The 22,341-nt window shown below is 39.3% G+C and overlaps 2 protein-coding genes across 2 annotated transcripts; both read left to right on the plus strand.

Annotated features, from left to right (window-relative positions):
* The first annotated feature begins 1,412 nt into the window (after nt 1–1,412).
* serpine2 (serpin peptidase inhibitor, clade E (nexin, plasminogen activator inhibitor type 1), member 2) lies at nt 1,413–8,508 on the plus strand. The gene is made up of 9 exons (XM_086036604.1): nt 1,413–1,663; nt 3,664–3,933; nt 4,014–4,241; nt 5,304–5,501; nt 5,824–6,022; nt 6,112–6,209; nt 6,650–6,736; nt 6,818–6,901; nt 7,991–8,508. Exons 2-9 carry the CDS (start codon nt 3,681–3,683, stop codon nt 8,026–8,028), a joined length of 1,185 nt encoding a protein of 394 aa, XP_085892730.1. The 5' UTR covers nt 1,413–1,663; nt 3,664–3,680; the 3' UTR covers nt 8,029–8,508.
* Nucleotides 8,509–8,875: 367 nt separating this feature from the next.
* wdfy1 (WD repeat and FYVE domain containing 1) lies at nt 8,876–22,054 on the plus strand. The gene is made up of 12 exons (XM_086036279.1): nt 8,876–9,243; nt 10,620–10,687; nt 10,814–10,887; nt 11,077–11,131; nt 13,510–13,660; nt 13,780–13,892; nt 16,181–16,307; nt 17,147–17,252; nt 18,454–18,555; nt 18,620–18,750; nt 18,853–18,961; nt 20,458–22,054. Exons 1-12 carry the CDS (start codon nt 9,107–9,109, stop codon nt 20,515–20,517), a joined length of 1,233 nt encoding a protein of 410 aa, XP_085892405.1. The 5' UTR covers nt 8,876–9,106; the 3' UTR covers nt 20,518–22,054.
* Nucleotides 22,055–22,341: the final 287 nt, after the last annotated feature.

Genomic DNA, 22,341 nt, shown 5'->3' on the forward strand with positions numbered 1-22,341 from the left:
TCCTCCATGAGTGTTTATTTTCACAAGTCACATCTTAGCATCACAGCTGTACATGCAACCCAATTGCATAACCATACAGTCGCAAAGACCACCCAATCCCACGACACTGAATACAGTACATTATATTGTAGTATAGTACTGTACTGTAATGGCTGAGTCAAGCCTGTTGCCAGTGATTTATAAAGACATTAAAATATATCCATAATAGCATGTCAGTGATGACCACACATTACTTTTCTTTTTTTAAAGAGAGAATTCAACCGCCGTGCTGCTACACAAAATAGTGTGGCTGGGATCTTGAATGTAACTCATTCATCCTTGGAAAGATCATTATTTATGAAACAAGTAATTTATGTTGCTGTGTCGTGAATTTACTTGACAGAAGAAGTGTTTTTCCATTCCCTAATTCCGATGCTGTTGTAAATGTTCATTTTAAAGGTGTCAGATAGTAAAATACAATTCCTCTGTTCTTCTCTTCGTCTTATATGTTCATTCCTTTTATTAGCAACCATCCATCCATTCATTTTGCAAACTGCTCATATACAGTATAAAAATGTGTTTGTTCAGTGGTAATGTATTAATTAGTTTTTTCATCCATGCTATTGGGGAGAGGGCCACATAGGACCACATGCTTCCTAACCTATGACAAAATGGCACTAGGCAAAATACAAAATACATGCATATGTGCTCTTAAAATATGTCATTTTTCATAAGACTGTGCATAATTTCCAAATGTATGTATAAAAGATACATTATCCTAACCCAACAACAAAGGGTTTACTGTGTTTTATTTTTTCAGGCACAAAGGTCTGTCTTGCACAAAAAGGACGTCAGAAAGCTGCTGAACAGCAAACCAACATTAAAGTGCAAGAACCCATTTTGAGATTTTTTTTCACAAAAATCAACTCACTCACAATTTTCATATTATTGAGGTACTATGTTTGTCCTGCGCATCATTCCAAATCTGCAAAGAAATATTAGTCCGACTTACCTTGTAGTATAGGAGTATAAGACATGTGGGGGTGAAAGGTGATATTACAACTTAAAAATTACAGTCGACCACTACATACTCGTGGTTCGGCACCCACGGATTCCCATACACTCCAATTTATTTTTATTTTATCTTTTGCAATATATTTATGCCACCATTTGCCCATTCCTGCCCTAGAGCCTGTGTAATTATTTTTGTTGACACCAGCAGAACAGTTTTTGTACATTTTAAAGGTGTTGGGCACATTAACGTTAAATACAATTCCTCACATGTTTACTTGTATTCCTCTTCAACTCAATAACGTTTTATTGGTTTATTTATATTTTTGCAACAGAGGACTAATGTTTCTTTGATCGTGAAGTAATTTATTTGTTTGTTTTACTTTGAAGGTTTAACGGAAGTTACCATTGTAACGTGTAGTGTACGTAAGTGCCACCCGACACGTCGTTCATAGATGTTTGATTTGGAGGAGGAGGAGTTGGGTCCGTTAAAGTCGTATTAAAACGGCGTTGTCAGTTTCAACTTGCGCTTTTTTGGAGTGATGATCATTTTGGATGTGCTCCTCACACGTGTGTGATATTTTGTTCGGACGACCGTGAGACGTTGAGATTTGGGCGGAGAACGTTCTAGTTTCACCTGTGGTGCGAGAGGAGCACGCGTTTGCGCGTCACAGTAAGTTAACGTCGTTTTGGAAAACTCTTTAATTCTACATTAGACTTGGCCAAACTCAGTTTATCATAATCATTTTGAAGCATTCGCTTTCATTGCACATTAGCGATGTTAGGTACATTTGTTACCGTAAATAACATACAAAACGGCTATATGTCTAATCGAAGCAGTTAAATACGTTGAGTTTGGTCGTTTTACTTTCGGTGTAAAGCACATGACGTAAAGGGGTGTTTGATCAAAATACTTTTGTTTTCCGAGCGTGGCACACAGCATCAACAAAGAATATTAAGTGTTACAGTTTTTGGTTGAAATTGGTTCCACCACCACCACCACCACCACCTGACGACATTATGGCATTAAATATGCTACCAAAAAAAGAAGCCACTCCATGAGGTGAAAAGTTATAATAGTTATTATAAGTTTTCTGTAAATCTTGAGTGTAATTAATGGCCGTGTTTTCCTGCAATCCCGTAAAACTGATGAATGTAAAAAATGTAATTCCACAATTTTTTAACGGGTGGGGCAGGTGTGTGCATGCATCTCTCTACAAAAGACGGTTCGATACGGGTCTCAGTACGAGGGGTGTGAAACGATTCAAGGATGATTTGATTTGGAAGTGGGACGATTTCGTTTCAGTTCGACTCAATGGGATTCCGATTAGATTCAGTATGGTACGGCTCATTTCGACAGGGTATGACTTTTATTTGACGTACCGGTACATTTGAATTAACTGGCCAGTACTGTAAATGTGTCATTTCCTTCTAAGATATATCCCTCCTGTAAAAGGCGTTTCTAACCATATCTCGATATATTTTAAATTAAAGTGGGCTCACATCTTTAATAAAAAAATAATTTTCCAGTTCAAACCATTTTTTTTGTTTCACGTTCAATTTGGGGTTAGTCTAACCATCACGCACCACTCTAAGACCTTTAAAGAAACATTTTGGGAAAATGAGGTCACATTCATTTGCTTTTGTGAAGTATTGAAGCTTTTTCTATGATGCATGAGTGCATACTAGTTTGGATGGCTGGCAGCCCTCCACCGAGTGGGGAATATACCATCGTAATGAGTGACAGCATAATAAAAGTTAGCTTTTTTAGTGTATTAAATTCGTGATAGAATCTGCCCTTGAGGTAGAGGTTCCTGTGCAACGGCATGAGGTAACAATAAGGTATAATTGAACAAAGCAGTGTTTGGTAAAATGAAGATTGTGGAGTGGCCTAGTCTGTTCCGACTTGAACCTGATATAATGTGCCATAACCTTTTAAATGGCCATTCCTACTTAAACCCTCCAGTGTTACTGAATTAAATCAATTCTGTAACAAAGAGTGGACTAAAATGTTTCCACAGAGGTGTGAAAGACTCATTGATTACCGGTTACAGAAAATGCTTGATTTCGGTTGTTGGTCCTGAGGGTGGCCCAACCAGTTTGTCGGTTTAAGGGGCGAGCACTTTTCCACACAGGGTCTGATAGCTTTGTATAGTTTTTCTTTAATAAATAAAATCAATATTTAAATGGGTTAGGGTTCCTTATCCATTATTTACTTTAGTTATATTTGATGTTTATGTGTTTGATGATCTTAAAAATTAAAGTGAGCAAACGATAAGAAAAAGTAAGAATTTGACAAGAGGGCTGATAGTTTTTCACGGCACCGTTTGTGCTTCCTTGGTTTCCAAATACAATACATTTGTGCTAAACTGCTTTTTCGGTGTGAATGGTCATCTGTCTCTCTCAGTGGTATGGAACTTGCATGGATTGAATTTCTCAGAAACCCTGTTTTGGACATCGTATTCTCTAAATAATTTTGTGGTAGTCGCTAAGGGCTTGGCTGCAACACTCAATTAAATCTTATGACATTGCAAGATAACCAAAGGAGAAAATGATTGTTGTTAACAAATGCACATCAAAAAATGAAAAACATGAGCTCACTTTGTATCTCCCAAATGTATTTTGAAAGTCTGTATGCTGCTCTATACCACATACTACTGTGTTTTTGTCAAGGTGCTGTTCAAGTCAAAATGAGGCACCTGGCATTGCTGGTTCTGTATGCACTGGTCTGTCATACAAGTGCACTGTCCCAAGTTGCTATTTATGGCGAACGGGGATCAGATCTTGGTATTCAGGTGTTTAAGCAAGTCGTCCGCTCCAAGCCCCTGGATAATGTGGTCCTTTCACCTCATGGAGTGGCTTCTGTCCTTGGCATGCTGCTACCAGGAGCCCAAGGAGAAACCCGCAAGCAAGTCCTCAGTGCTCTCCGATACAAGAAAAATGGTTAGTCTGTAAGAATTTCCAAGCAAAGTTGTGAGAAAGGCTTGTAATTTGTATTCAGGACAAATTTGTGATTTACATAGGACCTTACAGAATGTTGAGGAAACTGCACAAGACCTTGACTGCTAAGTCCAATCAGGATGTCGTTCTCATTGCCAACGGCATGTTCAGCCAAAAGGGCTTCCCCATGCAAAAGAGCTTTGTTGAGACCAACAAAGCAAACTTCCAGGCTGAGAGCAGGAGCATGGACTTCAGTGACCCCCAAAGGGCAGCAGATAAGATCAATACCTGGGTCAGCAACAAAACTAGAGGTAGGTCAATTTATGAACTGCAGCAGATCTATCAGTTATAATGTTTTTTTTTTTTTAATGAGACCTTCTGTATCTGTCTTCTCTTTATCTTTTAACACACTGTGCCTTTGTGGGGTTGACTACTGCATTATTACATCAGCAGGAAGAAAATGCAGAGAATAGACTTTGGTGCACATAACTACAAATTCATCCCTGCGAGTGTTAACCCACTGCCTCCGCTGCTTATCAAACTGGAGTTACACTGTGAAGAGCCCGTATATCTGGACAGGCACACAGCAGTGATAGCATGATGTACTGTCCCCTCTCTTCTTCAATATCATGACAAATACACTCAACAACACATTCAATCCCGAGAAAATACCCCAAAATGTTCACAATTAATAGAAATTGAAGTAAAACCTCTTCAAACCACCAGCGCCTCGCCTCCCATGACCTGAAAGGCCGATGCCTGAGGACCTTTTACCCCGAAATACGTCACACCTACTCTGTGCATATAGGCCATTGAATGTTTATCAGCATTTTTTGAAGAATGTTTGGGGTTTAAATTTTTTTTTTTTTTTTAAATCGCACCCTATTTATTTCAATGACTATCAGTACCCGGATTTCTGTTCTTTGTGGGCTGGCCCGATCCCTATCCCCTGTGAATAGCCGTGGTTCCACTGGACATCCTAAACCACTGGGTAAATCTTTTTTTTGTTTACACGGTGACGAGTGTGGCACTGAGAGCTGGACTAGTGTCTTCTGCTGCAGGGGGCCAGAGTATGGGGCAAAAAAAGCAAGTGCCCATAAAGATGAAAAGTGAAGGCAGCTCTTTATTCAGTACACCACAGGGCTCCCCAAGCCAATGCAGCTGATCCATGTGATTGGTATCTGAATCAGTATTGTCCGATTTTACTGGATGATTGATATCAGTCCGAATTGGCAACATAACACCCTGATTGGAACGCCTATAATAAGTATTTTTTCCCCCATAATGTGCCCACTTTTAATACGTAGATTTTGTTTGAAACAAATTTTTCACACAGACATTTCTAATAATGCTCTTGTTAAATATTTATCCAGGTCACATCACAAGCCTGATCAAAGCAGAAATGCTGGATTCTGCCCTGGCCCGCTTGGTCATTATTAACTCCATCTACTTCAAAGGCTTATGGAAGTACCGCTTCCAGCCGGAAAACACCAAGATGAGGCCCTTCACTGGGGGCGATGGCAAAGTATTTAAAGTTCCTATGATGTCCCGGATATCAGCCTTCAACATTGGTAAGTTATGATGATCAGAGGTACGGTATTATTCTGTTGTTACTAAATCGCATTTCTGCCCCACCAAAACTTTACATTTAATGTTCATTAAACATATGCATATTAAATGAATCAGAGCCCACATTGTCTTGCTTCTCACATCGGTAAATTAAATGAGTTATATACCGGTAGTAAGTATTTAAATACTGCAGTACTGTCAAGTTGTCTTACACACTGCTTAGTGTACATTACATAATGTTTGCGTCTTACATTTTTTTCTGGTGCCTAATGCATTGATGTATAAGTAAATCGTAATACATTTTCTTAAACTTTTTTCCACCAGGCATAGCCACGACTCCTCAGCGTGTGACATATAAGGTGATCGAGCTGCCCTATCACGGCAACACGACCAGCATGCTGATTGTTCTACCCACTGAGGAGAATGTTTCTCTGTCTGACGTAATCCCACACATTAGCACCGCCACTGTGCAGAGTTGGAGAAAACTGATGCACATGTGGAAAGTGCACCTACTCCTTCCCAAGTAAAATACACAATGGCACTCAGGCCATAGTTCCAGGTAGCTCAACTGAATATTGGAAATAATCTGTGGATGTTTGTGTATGTCTCTAGGTTTAGTGCGGATGTCGAGGTAGACTTAAAGGCCCCCTTGTCTGTGCTGGGTATTACAGACATGTTCAGTCAGGACAAAGCAGACTTCAGGCACCTGAGTGAGTCAAAGTACCATCAATCCCATTCCAAATATGACATGATGTCTTTTGTGTACAACGTATTTAGTTAGACATGACCAAGTCTTGAAAATATTAAAAGAATGTTGGCGGTTTACTGCTGAGAGCTTGTCAGACCAATGTAATATATGTCTGGATGTCCAGTGTGAAAAGTCAGGAAAACCACTTCCCCACTCTATTAATAGATGACGGTTAAGTGCACTGTTGCCACCCAGTGGTGAAAAATATTAAGACATGATTCTTGCTCTTCATTTATTTGTTTTTAAACCTGCACAATAACTCTTTCCATTCGTGGTATTCTTCACTAAAAATTCACACAGTAAATTTAGCAAATTACAATAAAGTGTGTTTGAAGATTTAGCTCTTAGTTACGAGTTCGTTTTTTGTTTACATCTGGAATTAATGTGTATGTGCTGCCTTAGGTTCAGAGCCCGTATATGTCTCTAAGGCCCTCCAGAAAGCCAAAATTGTGGTGAATGAAGATGGAACAAAAGCATCAGCTGCCACTGGTCAGTGTTTTAGTCAAACTGCTGTGCATTTAATTGATCAATATGCTCGAGTGAAAATTGATTTGTAATGCTGTTTTTCAGCTGCAATTTTGATGGCTCGGTCCTCTCCTCCTTGGGTTTCAGTGGACAGACCTTTCCTCTTCCTCATTCGCCATAACCCAACTGGTACAATTTTTTTCTCATCTACATATCTGCTAATCACCCTTCAGTTACATTGCATTAAAAGTAGGGCCGTCAATAGATTAAAAAAAATTGAGAGATTGCCACTCACCATCAATAAAGTATCCAGTCACCCCCAAATAACCGTGGTTGCGAGTTGAGGTCCAGTGATCTGCGGTTATAGCAATACATTTGTCCAAAACATCAAGTTTGCTTTTCACCCTCATACATCTTGCTGATTTTAGTCATGACGACAGTCCTGCACGGTGGGTTGTATGATGGGTCATTGGACGCTGTCCGCAACGCCTCAATTAATCCCTTGTCTTCAAATGTTGATCGACCTGCATCTCATCGCTTGGCAAGAACAGTCGTCAGCCGGTCGGTCGCAGACATACTCATACGCAGGCTGTTCTCGAGTTTAGTTTGGCGAAGCGCTTTGCAATGTCTCACTACATTAGCGTTTTCGTTGCTATCGTTAGCTGTGTCTTTAGTCGCGGCTGGTTACTTTACATTTATGTGGTAGGCTTGAACTGCTTCTTTAGTAAGCAAAGTCCTTCTTTCAAAGAAGGCATATCACTCTGCCTTTATCAATAGTGCTGTCAGGGCGTGTATTAAATGTACCATTCATTAGACCAACAACTCTCACATGCTCCTCCATTTTTACATCTTCTCTCCACTCCTGAATTTGCCCTCCCACCTGCAATAGGAGCCTATAAGGTTTTGCCAACACAATGACAACCAATCAGTGTCCACTTCAGGGTGTAACATTGACCATTGTTTTTTACACCCCCAACAACTCAAGCACAAGCCTCATGCATCAAAATGGATCTCATCATCATACATAAACAGTAAAGTTAGAGATTAAAAATGAGATTAATGCGATTAAAAAGAATAATGCTTTAACTCTAACTGTGATTAATTGATCGCAATGAATGCACTAATTTGACACCCCGAATTAAAAGTGCTCATAGGTATTTTAAGGGAGATACATTACTGCCTTGCCTTGTGGATAAACACATCATACATACTGCCCTTGTCACTTTTACTGAAGAAAGCCTTGCATATTCATGTTGATTTTCCCTGCCCTGTCCACAGGTACACTCCTCTTTATGGGCCAAATCAACCAGCCCTGAAGCCAGTGTCTGCTGTGCAGTGCCCCCTAGTGTTATTGTGGAATGACAGGAATTGCTGGCATGCACAAAGACAAGCATACACAATTCAGCTGTAGAGAATATTTGTTTTATTGCCTTTTGTTCATCATTTTCAGAAATGCATCATATGGCTTAAGTTTTTTGTTTTTGCCCCTCCAGCTTTTTATTGTATTTTTTTTTTAACATACTGAATTTGTTTTTAATAGATTTTGAATGTCATTTGTGTATTTTATTAACTCTGGAGTAACAAATTGTTGACTGATCATTTGTATTTTATTATTTTGTCCATTTCAATAGATAGACTCCAGTCATTAAGTTATGGCTATGCATGTCCAATCTTGAGGTCTTGCATGCAGTGTTTTAATAAGATTGATTTCCTTCACTGAGGAAGGTTTCTGACTTTCTGTTGTACTTTCTGTCTTCATTTGGGAGCAATAAATACTAATTTATAAACTGCTAAAACAGATTGTCTTGGTAATAACTTGGTGCATCTGACAAGGTTTTTAAATTTAGTTTGTTTTGATTGCTTTTAACTTTTTAAAGCGGAAGTCAACCCAAACCAATTTTTTTTTTCAATAATACGTTCCCAGCAGGCCCACCAGTTCAAACACGGTATTCTGATTGATTTTGCGTTTGTGGAATATAGGTTAAGCAGCAAAATGCACTCGTTTTTATCCATCTCCAGGGGCGGACATTTTGTCTTCTGTCAACTGAAAATGACATCACAAGTGCTCACAACGACCAATCACATCTAAGATTAAGAAAACAGGTAAACCATGATTGGTCGTTGTTTGGGACATGCGCATTATAATGACCTGTAAACGTTATATGTTGCATAGTTTCATCCCGAAATGACACCCGAAAACCGATTACTTTGATTTGTATCACCATTCACTTGCGAGTACCGCAGTGGTAGTCACGCGCAGGAGTTGCTGGGCGCATGCATTGCCGTCATTACGGTAATGTGAGCAGCGGCTCAGTGTGTCAGCTGATCCTCCTGGACTACTGGGCGAGCAAGAGAATTAGCAGCAGGAAAACATTGTTGCTGGCGAGTTAAACCATGGCTGCGGAGATCCATTCGAGGCCTCAGAGCGCCAGGCCAGTTCTTCTGAACAAAATCGAGGGTCACGCAGACGTTGTCACATTTGCCGTTTTAATCCCGAAGGAAGATGGAGTGATCACTGTCAGTGAAGACAGGTGAGTTTTCTAACCTAGCTAACGCTCATGTTAGCTTTATTGGAGTAGCCTGCGGATTTGCTGCAGTTTTGGGGCGCTAGTAACTGGTTTGTAAAAAAGTTCAAGGCAACTGAAACACTTATAAAACTACGAATACTCGGATTTTAGCTGGGACATTTTTTTGCCTAAGAAAGTAACCGAACGAATATTTGAATCAATTGATGCAATAAAGAATAGTTTGTCGAAGATGGTGTGCTTACCAAAATCCCTTTAGGCACGGATATTTAATGGCGTTCCAAAGTGTCGCTTTTTGAATGAAGGTTTTGGGGACATTGAACCGCTGTAGTAGTAAACAACTTCAGTTTCTTCTCCTTGTGTTGCTATATAATCCCTTAAATCGACGCTAATGTGTCTCAAATGTTTTTCGATTCAAAACGGGGCGTGTGTGTGTGTTTGACCGCACGCTTGTTTGTTCTTAACCACAAAGGAACGGGCCACGGGCTGTGTCCCTTGAACACGAACACCACATTTGGAACAGTTAGTTTAAAACGCTTAATGTGTAAAAACATTGGTTAGTGTCAGAAAGCTATGGCCAATCGTTCAGCAAAATTCACATGCACATGTACTCATGTCCACTTCAACCTCTGAAAATTTCAAAGCAGTCGCCATGGTATTTCGGATTTTATTGGCATTAAGCCTTTTCTCCCCCAAGACGTTCACTACAGAGAAAAAAAAACCCTACGACCAATCGTCACCAAAATGCATGTGCACATCACTGCCAATGTCCACACTGGCCTCTGTAAATATTAAAAGAATTGGCCCAAAATTTTGGATTGTATGGACGTTAAGTGTTTTCCCCTCCATAAAAAAGCATGACATTACTTGATGTCAGAAAACTTTGATCAATCTTTACCAAAATCGAAGTGGACATCTCTACCTATGCTCACATCAATGAAAATCAAAGTGATAGCGCTGATAATTTGGATTTTATGGACATAAAGTATTCCTCTCCATAGATCCTCACTAAAGCTTAAAGGGAAGTCAACCCAAACATATTTTTTCAAGAATATGTTCTATGCAGGCCCACTAATTGAAATATGGCATTTTGATTAATATCGCGTTTGTCGAATATGAGTTAAGCAGCAATATCCACCCGTTTTTAGCCATATGTTGACTGAAAATGACATCACAGATGCTCAGGACTAAGATAATGACCAATCATGGCTCAGCTTCAGAAAACAGGTGAGGTGGAAAAATTCTCAGTTTTTCCTCATGTGATTAAAAGAAATGAGTGGTCTTCCATTTCCCACATTGATCTTTTAAAGCACAGATCAGAAAACATTTGTAGCTATAATGGTTCAGTTTTCTGATAATTGCACTCTGCATTTAATTTCCAGAACCATCCGGGTGTGGCTAAAGAGAGACAGCGGTCAGTACTGGCCAAGCATCTACCACACAGTCTCCTGTAAGTAAGACTGCACCAAATCAGTGACAAATTGTAGCATGCTTTTAGAAATGTCCAGCCATTCTACAGTATATACACTGACGACTAAATACCATGCTAATGGTGATAAGTCTTTCCATGTTTCAGCTCCCTGCTCATGTATGTCATATCACCATGATAGTAGACGTATCTTCATTGGCCAAGACAATGGAGCGGTTGTGGTGAGTGGAACATCCTCAAAACAAATGACTTTTTTCTCATTTCAGGGTCAGGCTTAGTCTTTGGGTTGTCAAAACGTAACTTATTTTCAACATAAAAAGCAGCAAATTAAAATTGGTCTCCTCCATATGCCTTTGAGGGCGGGTGAGTCATTTGATTTGAAACTCGTTTTTTGTTTGCTTGCCCCTCAGGAGTTTCTCATCTCTGAAGATTTCAACAAGATGAACCATGTGAAAACATATCCAGGTGAGATGTTTCGATACTGACACACTACAATGCGATCAGAGCCAGGTGAGACCGCATATAATTGTCTTTGTGTGTGTGCATTTGTCATTTTGTTGTAGTGTTAATTTTATCAGCCATTTTTAAATGTAATCTCAGTTTTAGTGTAACAAGACTTATAATGCAAAATGTGAAGTGTGTTGACAAAAAAATATTTACACTAATCAAACAAAAAAATCCAAGACCCCGGTTAGTGAGAGTCTTGCGTAGCCGCAGAAAGGCAGTGTTCGAAATAGTCCATGGGAATGTCAATGTAAAGTATTTCCAGAGGGATATCATTTTAAATGGTTTAGTAGAATGTGGGAGAGCTGGCTACAGCTCCTCCTACTGCACTGTAGGATAATTACAGCAGGTTGAGGTTCTTCCATCAACTTCCTTGATATTGGGATAGATATTGGAACCTGGCCTGCGTGAAACAAAACCAATTAGAAATACTTAGAAATATTATTTAAATTAAATATTTTCCATTTCAAATCTTAGTGTACATACATTCAAAGTCATCTTGCGTATACTCCATAATTATTTTTATAAGTACTGCACCGTAAGTCGATGCAAAATCCTTTCTGTGCAATGTGTGCAGTCATCGGGTGCCAATTAGCAAACATATGTCAACTGCTAATTCAAATAAACAAATAAGAAACAGCAAGGGTACTTAATGACAATAAATCAATCAGTCCGATTATCGCCATCCGTATGCAGCCTGCGTACTGTTCTGACGTCCGCCTAGCCGCCTTTTTGTCAAGCCGGATCAAAAAGTTAGCCGGTATGTCCATCAATTTAAATGGGCTTCCATTAGCGCTTCCGTCCGTCGACCATACCCTCACCCCTCACCCCCCACCCCCGCCCGTCCCCTCCCCCTGCTGAGTAAAATGTGAAAGGGAAGACTCACTGTGGCCGGACTAAATACGTCCCCTTTTAGGACCCAGTAGCTGTCAAAAAAACTTACCGTGGCCGTTTTAGGATCCCTCCACTGCCGTTGCCCTCTGGTTTTTCCTGGCTCAAATTGAGGCCGAGGCACTACCATTCTGTTCATTCATACGTATGCTGTGCCGCCACCCTTTCACTCAAACAAGCCTTTTTTTTCTGTGTAATATTTATATAATTGGTTGTTTGTGAACATCATGCTGCATGCCATTCTCAGATGGCAATAAATATCATGTTTTTCTGACACGATCATCATTCAGCCTACTCAGTGGAAAATGATGCTGTTGCGGAAAAAAGCCAGTCTGTAGCGCACCACATGTCACCACTGGAATCTGGTCTCAACCACATGGGAGACGAAACATGCAGAAGAGATAAAGACCACTCACTTTTTTACTGTCCCTTCTGTCTTTCATTTAGAACAGTTTAGTTGAAATTACGATATGCAGAGATGGAAAAAGTCTTCAAAAGGTGTTCTCTCAGTTCACGTCATTTTTTAAAATCTTCTGTTAACTTTTCATTAATTATTCAAAAGTCTAAACCCAGAACCTGCTTGACCAGGTTTCAGCTCTGGGCATTAAGATATATATAATGATAATAAATCATAATTATTTCCCCATCTTTAAAGATAGGAAAATGCATTTGATAATTAAAAAAAACAAAAAAAAGCACTTCATCATTATCATGGCCAAGGAGTTTCTGGTCTGATTCAACAAAAACCTCGTGCCGTTCGCGGTGCGGTAGTGTTGTTTTGGGAACGTGTTTAGTTTTACAATTGACAATGAGTTTCTCTTCGATGAAAATAAATAAATAGATACATAAACAAAGAGCCACAAATGTGATTATACTTTTCTCACTTTAACACGGAAGCAATAACTATGATCAGTCAACAAGCAGCAATTACAGAGACCTCCTCTCTAATACTGTACTTCACTTCAATTAAATGCCTGTTACTCCCTGCAGTTGAGTACATAAGCACTTTGTTCTTTTTAAGATTTAGAAAATGAACAATACAATATGGGCGGTGCGGTGCGATGCTCGACTGCTTAGCATGTCCGCCTCACAGTGCATAGTTTGTGGGATCGAATCTGTGCCCGCACAGAACAATCAGCAGGTGAGACGTTTCCAGCCACGTGCTTAACTTTATTTGCAGATTGGAACACCAAGCGCAGTCATTTAACCCTGTGAAAACTAACCACAAATAAACATGTCAAGTCGTATAAATCAAAATCAATACCAACAGAGGTATTGAACTATTTGGATCAGTCCACCCACCATTATTTGTGTGGTCAAATTAGAGTTTCCTGAACTAGTCTCCAGGCAACCGTGCGGCACAAATGGACAAACAACCATGTGCGCTTGCAATGTTTGCCTTTTGAAGATGTGATTTGACAAGACGTGTATGTATGTGTGTTTTGCAGCTCACCAGAACCGCGTTTCAGATATGGTGTTTACCCTGGAGAGCGAGTGGGTCGTGAGCACCGGCCATGACAAGAGTGTTAGCTGGATGTGCACCCAGAGTGGAAGCATGCTAGGGAGACATTATTTCACTTCATGGGCTTCCTGCTTACAGTACCCCTTATTTACCTTTTGTATTTAAGTACATAACTGTTAGAATAATTGTTCATAGGTTAGTCCATATTTACTCTCTTAAGTGTTTGCGTGGTTTGAAACCTTAACTCCCTGCTCAGATATGATCATGAGACTCAGCATGCCTTTGTTGGCGATTACTCAGGGCAGATTACACTGCTGAAGCTGGAGAGGCAGACGTACTCCATTATCACTACACTGAAGGGCCATGAAGGTATTTGACACAAAAAGCACACTTAATATATATGTATACACAGTGCCTTACAAAAGCATTAGCCCCCCCTTGAACTTTTTGACCTCTATTTCTATAGTACTTCATGAAAGCCGATGGCTTGTCATTTGTGTTTAAGCAAAATAAGATGATAATAAAATAATAATTTGCCACCATCTGCTTTTACGTTGGAAAACAATGACCATCCAGAAACTGAATCAGTCTCAAAGAGGTTGCTGAGTACACCGATCCCTCTCATGTGATATTGCTTAGTTGTTGTTTTTTTAAATCACTAAACGAGACCAAATAAGCAACAGTAACAAATAAACAGTAATCAAGAAAATACACTTCAATGCAAAATAAACCTTTATCTGCATATTCAATTAATTGATGGAACAATCAATAGAATAATCAATTCTAAAAAATATTCAATAATGGCAGTCCTACAATCATCCCTGTAATTTTCATGCTTATCAACCCGTTAACCCTTTAAATGAGCCTCGTGGCTATTTTGGTAAACTCATATTAAATCTCGTGAACATAAGTTAAGTCTGTCTGTTGTCGCTGCCTTTTGAAAAGTGTGTAACTTGTCACACTGTAAAAGCAAGTGGACTTGATAATATGACTCAACCCCTCCTTTTGTTCTCATTTGACCATTTTGAAGTTTGTTGCGAACAGTGCAGAGAAATCTAATCAGATAATAATCTCCATGACTCAACATGCTTGTTTTTACCACAGCTGTATTTCTTACAGTTCACACTTCTAATTACATAAACTAACAGCTTGCTTATGAAACATTCACGTTGCCAAATATTTAAAGAGGAAGTCAACCCAAATGTTTTCGTAACAATAATATGTTATATCTGCCTCCACCAGTCTAAATAGCATTCTGATTACTTTGCATTAGTGAAATATGAGTTAAACAGCAAAATCCATACGTTTTAGCCATCTTTAGCCATCACGGCTCACCTGTTTTCTGAAGGTTGGCCACGATTGGTTGTTACCTGAACCCTGGTCAACTGTAATGTCATTTTCAGTTGACAGCAAGTGACAAAATGGCCGTCCCCTGAGATGGAGAAAAACAGGTGGATTTTACTACTTAACTCATAGTCCACAAACACGATATCAATCAGAATGCCTTGTTTACACAAGTAGGGATGCATCGAACATATTATTGTAAAGACATTTTTTGGCCTGATATCCCTTCAAATATGGGAGTTAAAAAAGCTTCACAATAAAAATGCATTCCTTCCTTTCTTTTATATCTCCTAATCAAAAGTCCAGGGTGTGGTGCTCTGTTCATGCTGGGTGCAACATCCAGTGCCATATAAACATATCATGATTTAAATAATTAAGACAGTTATAAAACTACAGTAGAAGAAGTCTAATTTTGTTTGTGCCCATCATTAAGTTTGACTCCTGCCGTCACAGCACAGCCTTTTGCAAATTTACAATCTGCAGTAATGAGGCTGTAATTGCATAATAAAAAACAAACGCAAAAAAGCATTACTCCTTCTGCTGTTAGGACCACACTTGTGGGAATGAAAAATATATTGTTGCTGAAAATATGCTTGATTATTATTATTTTTTTTAAACGTAGTAAGGAATAAAGGCTCAGCAATAATGATGTCCTTCCTTCACTTACCGGTATTCTCACAACATTACAGCTTTGTTCTCATGTGGGAGTGCACGAATCTCTTGGCACCCCCCATTATAATATTTTGTAAGAGGTTTTAAAGATTTGGCACATTTTAACACTTTCTTTTGATCATAAATTGAACATAGGTACTGGTACATTTTCGCTTTCTTTATTGCTACTTGAGGTGTAGTTACATTTTGTGCCAACAGATAGCAGTGTTACACCTAATTGCAGGGATTTCTTTTTTTTGAAGAGGAATGCAAGAGTTAATCGGACCTGTGTGAGAGTGAGAATGTGTTCCTGTTAAATTGAACACAAAGCTGATATACTCACAGGAAGCCATGACGTATTCTGCTGTATAAATGGGAACGGGTTGATGCACAGTTTTATTGTACTGCAACTTCTGCCGCCTAAGGAAAAGTGCATCTACGATTCTTGTTCTGACTGTCTGTATTCGCCGTATATATAGTTAATAAATATGGCCAAATTAAGTGAAATTGCATAATTCTCCGTGGCACCTTTGATCTCTCATGAAACATTTGGGTGCTGTGGCTGGGAATCACTGACATAAAGGATAGTTGGCGCCTAGAAGCCAACTCTTGCTTTACAAGCCACATGTAACAAGTGACGCCAGCCTTGTTGATCTTTTCAGGCAGTGTAGCGGCCTTGTGGTGGGACCCCGTCCAGAGACTCCTGTTCTCGGGTGCCTCTGACCACAGTGTTATCATGTGGGACATAGGTGGACGCAAAGGACGAACCTTACTGTTACAGGGACACCAGTAAGTCTTAGCAGCCTTGCGTTTGTGTAATTGAAATGTTTTGAAAAGTCAACTAATGCGCTTAAAATGTCTGAAATGAAAAGCTGTCAACAGCAGTATCTACCTGCATGTGACTCTCTTGTCACAGGCCGGTCTCAGTGATGTCACTTTCAGCTGACTATTTATTTATTCTTTATCCCCACTTGTCCCCATCCACATTTCAGCATTGCCAAGCCACATTTCCTTGCACTTAAGTTTGAACATGTGATTGTTTTTTAAATGTTATCTGGATATATACAGTAGCTGAAGTGTGAATACTGTCATGTCAATATATCCGCACAAACATTAGATGGGTTCACATTAGAGATAGACCGATATGTGTTTTTCCAGGACTGATACCGATTACAGTATTAGCTGTCAAGGAGGCCAATACCGATATTTGGAGTCGATATTCATTTTCAGTAAAAAAGGGCGTATGTTTATTAAATTTTATTTTTAGATTTGCAAAATGTTGATTTATTATTATTATTGTAAATTTTTGACAATATACATCTTTGTTGTCAAATTCTAACAAAGTTCATCATGTCTTAAAAAGATAAATGAAAACTTGAACCATAGCTCCCTATAGTTTTCTAACAGAAAGTTCCCAGGGTCAGTAGAATCTATTATAAAGTTTACTTAAAATGTGACTAAGTAGTACGTTCAAGTTTTAAATTAATTTATTATCAGATTTTTAAAAAAGACAGATGCCGATATTTGTCAAAATGCAGAATATCGGCAGAGATTTTTATCCAAGTGTTGGTTGCTACTTCACTGATTAAAGTACAAAAAGTGTGATGGATATTCTTCATCTCTCCCAGTGAGCGTGTCCAGGCACTGCGCTACCTCCAGTTGACCAGGCAGTTGCTGTCGTGCTCAGCTGATGGAGGCATAGCAGTGTGGAACATGGACACAACCAGAGAAGAGGTTGGCATCAATATTACATCTGTGACAAAAAATATCCATAGCTAATTAGTATGATTGAAGGTTATTCATTGTTGAGGTGCTCCTGAGCAAATCGCTGCATATTGAAAAGCCTCCCCCATTTTACAATATCATGGATGGTTGGGTGCTGTGCTCTCAATTTAGCTTTTCAATGTGTCTACTATATAAGAGGCGCAAATTTTGACTCGCAAAGTGCGATGCAAACCCTATTATTTTGAGCCTTGGGTACTGTATACCCCTGGCAGTCAATCACAGGGTTAAGTATAATATTGTAATTTAAAATCTTTATTGGTTGTGTATTGCAGGGGTCACCAACCCTTTTGAAGCTGAGAGCTACTTCAGGGTGTTGATTAATGCGAAGGGCTCACAGTTTGACACACTTAACCAATAACCAATTTTATCAATTACCTTTAAAAAAATGTTATGTTTTTAGTAATAATAATATTCATGATTGTGATTTTTCACAATATTTAGGAAGCAAATATCAATATGCAATCTCTACGTCATCATATCAAATGATCACTTTTACAACATTCCTAGGAAATCACAATATCCCGTCGCCGGTGAGTTTTTTTTTTTTTTTAAACAGACCAGCGGGCTACTCATGAGGTGCTTGTGAGCTACCGTTGGTGACCCCTGCCGTAATGTAATTTGTTGAGGAAAAAAGAAGTAAGATTAACACAGCAAAATTGTTCCCCAATTAACCCTTTAAGGCTCAAAGCGTCTGGCGAAACATCACTCTAAAACCTCAGGGCAACTTTAGAATCACCCTCTAAAACTGTAGTTTTCCCGGAAATTCTAAATAGTCACTTTTCAGGAGACCCCCAAAATGGCAAGTTTGCTCAATCATTAGCACTGCATCATGAAAGCGAGCAAGCCGTTTTAAACACTTTAAATTGGTCAATAATATGTAAAAATAACACCCGTGCGTGTGGACTGACCAATAGCATGCATTTTTGACAAAATATGAAATTCACCAAAATGTGACTCATGAGGTTTTGGCCCAACGCTAGCTAGCGATTCTCACCATTTGAGCATTCCACTGAAGAGTCACCTGATGGTTTCCAGGGGAACCTCATCACATCACATCAGATCAGATTTTACACTAAAAAGATGATATCTTTTCTCCACATCTGATTTCAATCAGTTAATACCATTTTAAACAATGGCTTTGTATCTTCAGGCACCTCAGTGGTTGGAAAGCGACTCCTGCCAGAAGTGTGAGCAGCCTTTCTTTTGGAATGTCAAGCAGATGTGGGACACTAAAACCTTGGGCCTCAGACAGGTACCAGTGTTGAGCCAGCAGCAAGTTGCATCTGAGACACATTGTTTCACTTTCTGTGTTCCAGCACCATTGCAGGAAATGTGGCAAAGCTGTGTGTGGCAGATGTAGTTCTAAACGCTCCACATTCCCAATTATGGGCTTTGAGTTTCCAGTGCGGGTGTGTGACACCTGTTTTGACTCTATCAAAGAAGAAGAGTGAGTCAAGCGTTGTGTATTTTTCACTGAATGTTGTCATTTTTGTCGTTGATGAGAATTGGGGGCAAACCTGAGCTGAACGGGACTTTGTGTGCTTTATAGGCGGACACCATTGGCCACATTCCACGAGGGGAAACACAACATTGCCCACATGGACATGGACCCATCCAGAGGCCTGATGGTCACCTGTGGAAATGACCGCATTGTCAAGGTTGAAAATGGTTCTTTTTCAAGCTGCACAGTTGATTTATTATAGCTGATCATATCATCTATATTTTAAACAAAGGCCCTTTGGGACAAAGGTATATCCAGTATTTTCTTGACTCTAGATTATTCATCACAAAAATTGCAATAAGGGTCATCAGTTCTAGGTTAAGTAAATCAACTCTGGCATCTTTGAAAGGCATATTACACTGTATTGAATGCAGGTAATCTAAAGCAGGGGTGCTCAAACCTTTCTGGGCAGGGTACAATTTTTTTCCAAGGATATAAAACTAAAAGAGGCCATAGGAATTATAATTCAAAACGTTTTAACCTGATTACAAAAGATTTACACAAGTTACCAGTTATATGTGAATAATTTTAAACGCACCTATTTATTCAACCTGTATGTATTTCTTATTTTGTATTATAGTTATACTATAACCAATATTGATTTCACATCAGTTCAATTTTTCAAGCAACAGCAAACAGTAACAACACTGACAGAGTAAATCAGGGGTCACCCGCGGGCACCAGGTCGTCCCCAAGGACCACATAAGCGGCCTTTTCTGAAAATTGCTCACCAGTGATGGCCCATTGTGATTTCCTAGGAATGTTGTAGGTATGATCACTTTAAAATGTAAGCATGTAGCGAGTTGTAGAAAATGTTGCATCTTGATATTTATCAGTTCCTAACTTCTTAATTCATTTATTTCAGAAGTGTGAAACAATCCTATAGTCTCTCTCAATTTCGAAAAGTGGCTCTGTATGAAAAAGCTTGGTGACCCCTTGTCAAAATGAACTCATCACATTAAAATTTACAATTTATTACTAATTTATTCAACTTTCTTAAAATTCACTTGCCCCGTATTCACTTTTTGCCAAAACACAGAACAACCTCATAACAGTCAGTAAGAAACACATTTTTACACATTAATCATGTTAATAACTCGCTAACTTGGTGAGTTTGGCTGAGTCTCTCGCTACACAGGTTTTATGTTCTTAGGAGTCCCGCAAGGCAGACAGCCTCCTAAGATCATCCTCCACTAAATGCGACCTGACTGACTAGTACTAGTTTTCTGCAGTTTATGAAGATTTGCCACATCTTCTGTAATACTGTAACGGTCGGGTCATTGGCATCGCCGGCTAAGTGCTGAAAAGAAAAATTTAATTAGTTATTAATTAGTTAGTAGTCATTGGACTGGAAACTGGTGGTGTATCAGACTATAATATCTGCAGACTAGTTGTCTCAGAAGAAGCAACAGTACTTTCTGAAGCAGTTGTTGACTAGATCTTAAAGAGCAGGATCATGCAACAGCAGTTGTTGAGGAATTTCTTTCTTCTTGCCTTAAGTTAGTGACACTTGTTGGACATGCTAAAAGTGTATCTAAAGTGTTTACTTTGTGTTAATGATGACAATGAGGGTTAAGTGCAGAAATGTCACGTCAAAAGACTCATCTTAATGCTAGGTGTTTCTGACTTGTCATCCGATGTTTGTTTCTACAGATCTGGGATATGACGCAGGTGGTTGGCTGTAGCTTAGCAACAGGCTTCTCTCCACGCTGATTGGTCCAGTCATTGCTCTGGTGTCATGGAAACCCCTCTGTACAGTGCATCATCGCCATCATGCCTGGATGCTGCAGCTTCTGGGGGATGTGCATGTGTGCGTGTGTGAGTGAATACCAGTAGCGTAGGTGCTCCATGTTTTTTGTTTTGTTTTGTTATTATTTTTTATTTTTTTGCCTGATCCTTAAGAATGGTATATTTCACTAATTCCGCTCATCATGAAAGTGTGTATGAGTGTGTGTGCACCTGACCCCACACAGAGCACCAAGCACAATGATGTGTGTATGTAAATGTGTGCATGCGCCCTAATGGGAAGAGTGTTGATGTCAGTGTTTATGTTTAATATTTCAGTTTCTTTTGGCAAATGTTGACAATGGTCTTTTTTTTTTTATCCTTGTATTGGAATCTTAGGATTCATAAATACCTGACCTGCCACACCTGTAAAAACATACACATGCGTCTGTTGGCATATTTTTTCAGTCCACTAACTGTGTCTTACTCGGTAACATGTATAAACGCTGCACCTGTACATAACCTACTTAATGTTTAAAGTGAAAATAGTGGAATGACTTTCTGATCCCAGTTATCAGTACCCCCGTAATTTTGTTTTGTCTCTTTTTCACCAGATGGCCTTAAATCACTCTCAGGAGGTTTTACATCATTGGGTTATCACTGGGCGGGGCTCTTCATTTTAAGTGTAACCATGACCACTTTTGTCAACACAACCACTAAAATGTGTGGATCAGCCATTAGACATATATTGAGTACGCTTTCAAATGGCGCGGTATATGCCGTGGTGCAGCTGCGGTGATGCTGACCCGCCCTTCCTCGTGTTGTTGGTCCTAAGTGAGGCAAGAAAAACAGAGTGGGTTGCTATAGCAACAGATCATTGCGAAGTCTAACTGTTTAGTAGCAGCATCAAAGATGCTGTTGCTACGGTGGGGAACTAACTGTTGAATCCAAGTCTTGGGTCAAGAAATTGCACTGTTTGTAGGTAGATTTACTACATGTGACACTGATGGAGAAAACTCAAATGCCTTTTGAGAGTTACTAGTAAGATAGATTCATTGAGCTCAATTGGATTTTTATCACAAAGGCACAATGGACAGGTGCTAGTATTTTGTTTAATACTAATTGCTGCACATTAACTTTGTTGCAGATGTTTCTTCAAATGCCTTAAAAGACAGTAAGATACATCCTCAAAGCCTTTTTAGTGGCGTTTCAGTACTTGTGATTGTTCCCATGCACTCTTGTAATGAACTTCTGGATGTCTCCTATTTTGGTTAGTTCATCCATCCTTCTCTCTCCACATGTGTGTTATCAAGCATTCCACTGTGCAGGAAACTTATCCCTACACTCTGTGAAAGAATAGTTGGATTTGTAGCGCTCCTGTAAGTGGTGGCTGATTTGGTTTTGCTTATGTTGGATGCCTGCCTTATTTGGTTCTCAAAACGTGAACACCATATATTATCACATTCCAGTTTTTGATGTAGTGTATATTTATATTTGCAGTAAAGTATTTATTATCTGTGTAAAAGGTTGTTTAGTTATGTTTCCTTATTATACTGTATAATTACAAACTAATGCCTTTGCAATACAGCACATTTGCATTTTAAGGAGGAAGTCAACCCAAACGCATTTCTTTCCAGACTATGCAGGCCCACTAGATGAGACCAGGCATTCTGATCCATATTGAGTTTGTGGAATATGAGTTAAGAAGCAAAATGCACACGGTTTTAGCCATCTCAAGGGCTGGCCATTTAGTCACATTTGTCGTTTGAAAATGACATCACAGTTGCTGAGGGCTCAGGTAGCGACCAATCA

The sequence above is a fragment of the Filicampus tigris genome, chromosome 7 (genome assembly GCF_054856515.1).
Source record: "Filicampus tigris isolate MCC_2025a chromosome 7, RoL_Ftig_1.0, whole genome shotgun sequence".
Classification (NCBI taxonomy): domain Eukaryota; kingdom Metazoa; phylum Chordata; class Actinopteri; order Syngnathiformes; family Syngnathidae; genus Filicampus; species Filicampus tigris.

Bases quoted from the DNA above. Each gene is read 5' to 3' on its own strand.
- wdfy1 (XM_086036279.1), top strand. From the start codon at position 9,107: ATGGCTGCGGAGATCCATTCGAGGCCTCAGAGCGCCAGGCCAGTTCTT. The intron at 13,661-13,779 runs GTACCCCTTATT...CTCCCTGCTCAG, and splicing joins TCATGGGCTTCCTGCTTACA to ATATGATCATGAGACTCAGC. The intron at 16,308-17,146 runs GTAAGTCTTAGC...CATCTCTCCCAG, and splicing joins TTACTGTTACAGGGACACCA to TGAGCGTGTCCAGGCACTGC.
- serpine2 (XM_086036604.1), top strand. From the start codon at position 3,681: ATGAGGCACCTGGCATTGCTGGTTCTGTATGCACTGGTCTGTCATACA. The intron at 3,934-4,013 runs GTTAGTCTGTAA...TGATTTACATAG, and splicing joins TCTCCGATACAAGAAAAATG to GACCTTACAGAATGTTGAGG. The intron at 4,242-5,303 runs GTAGGTCAATTT...ATATTTATCCAG, and splicing joins GGTCAGCAACAAAACTAGAG to GTCACATCACAAGCCTGATC.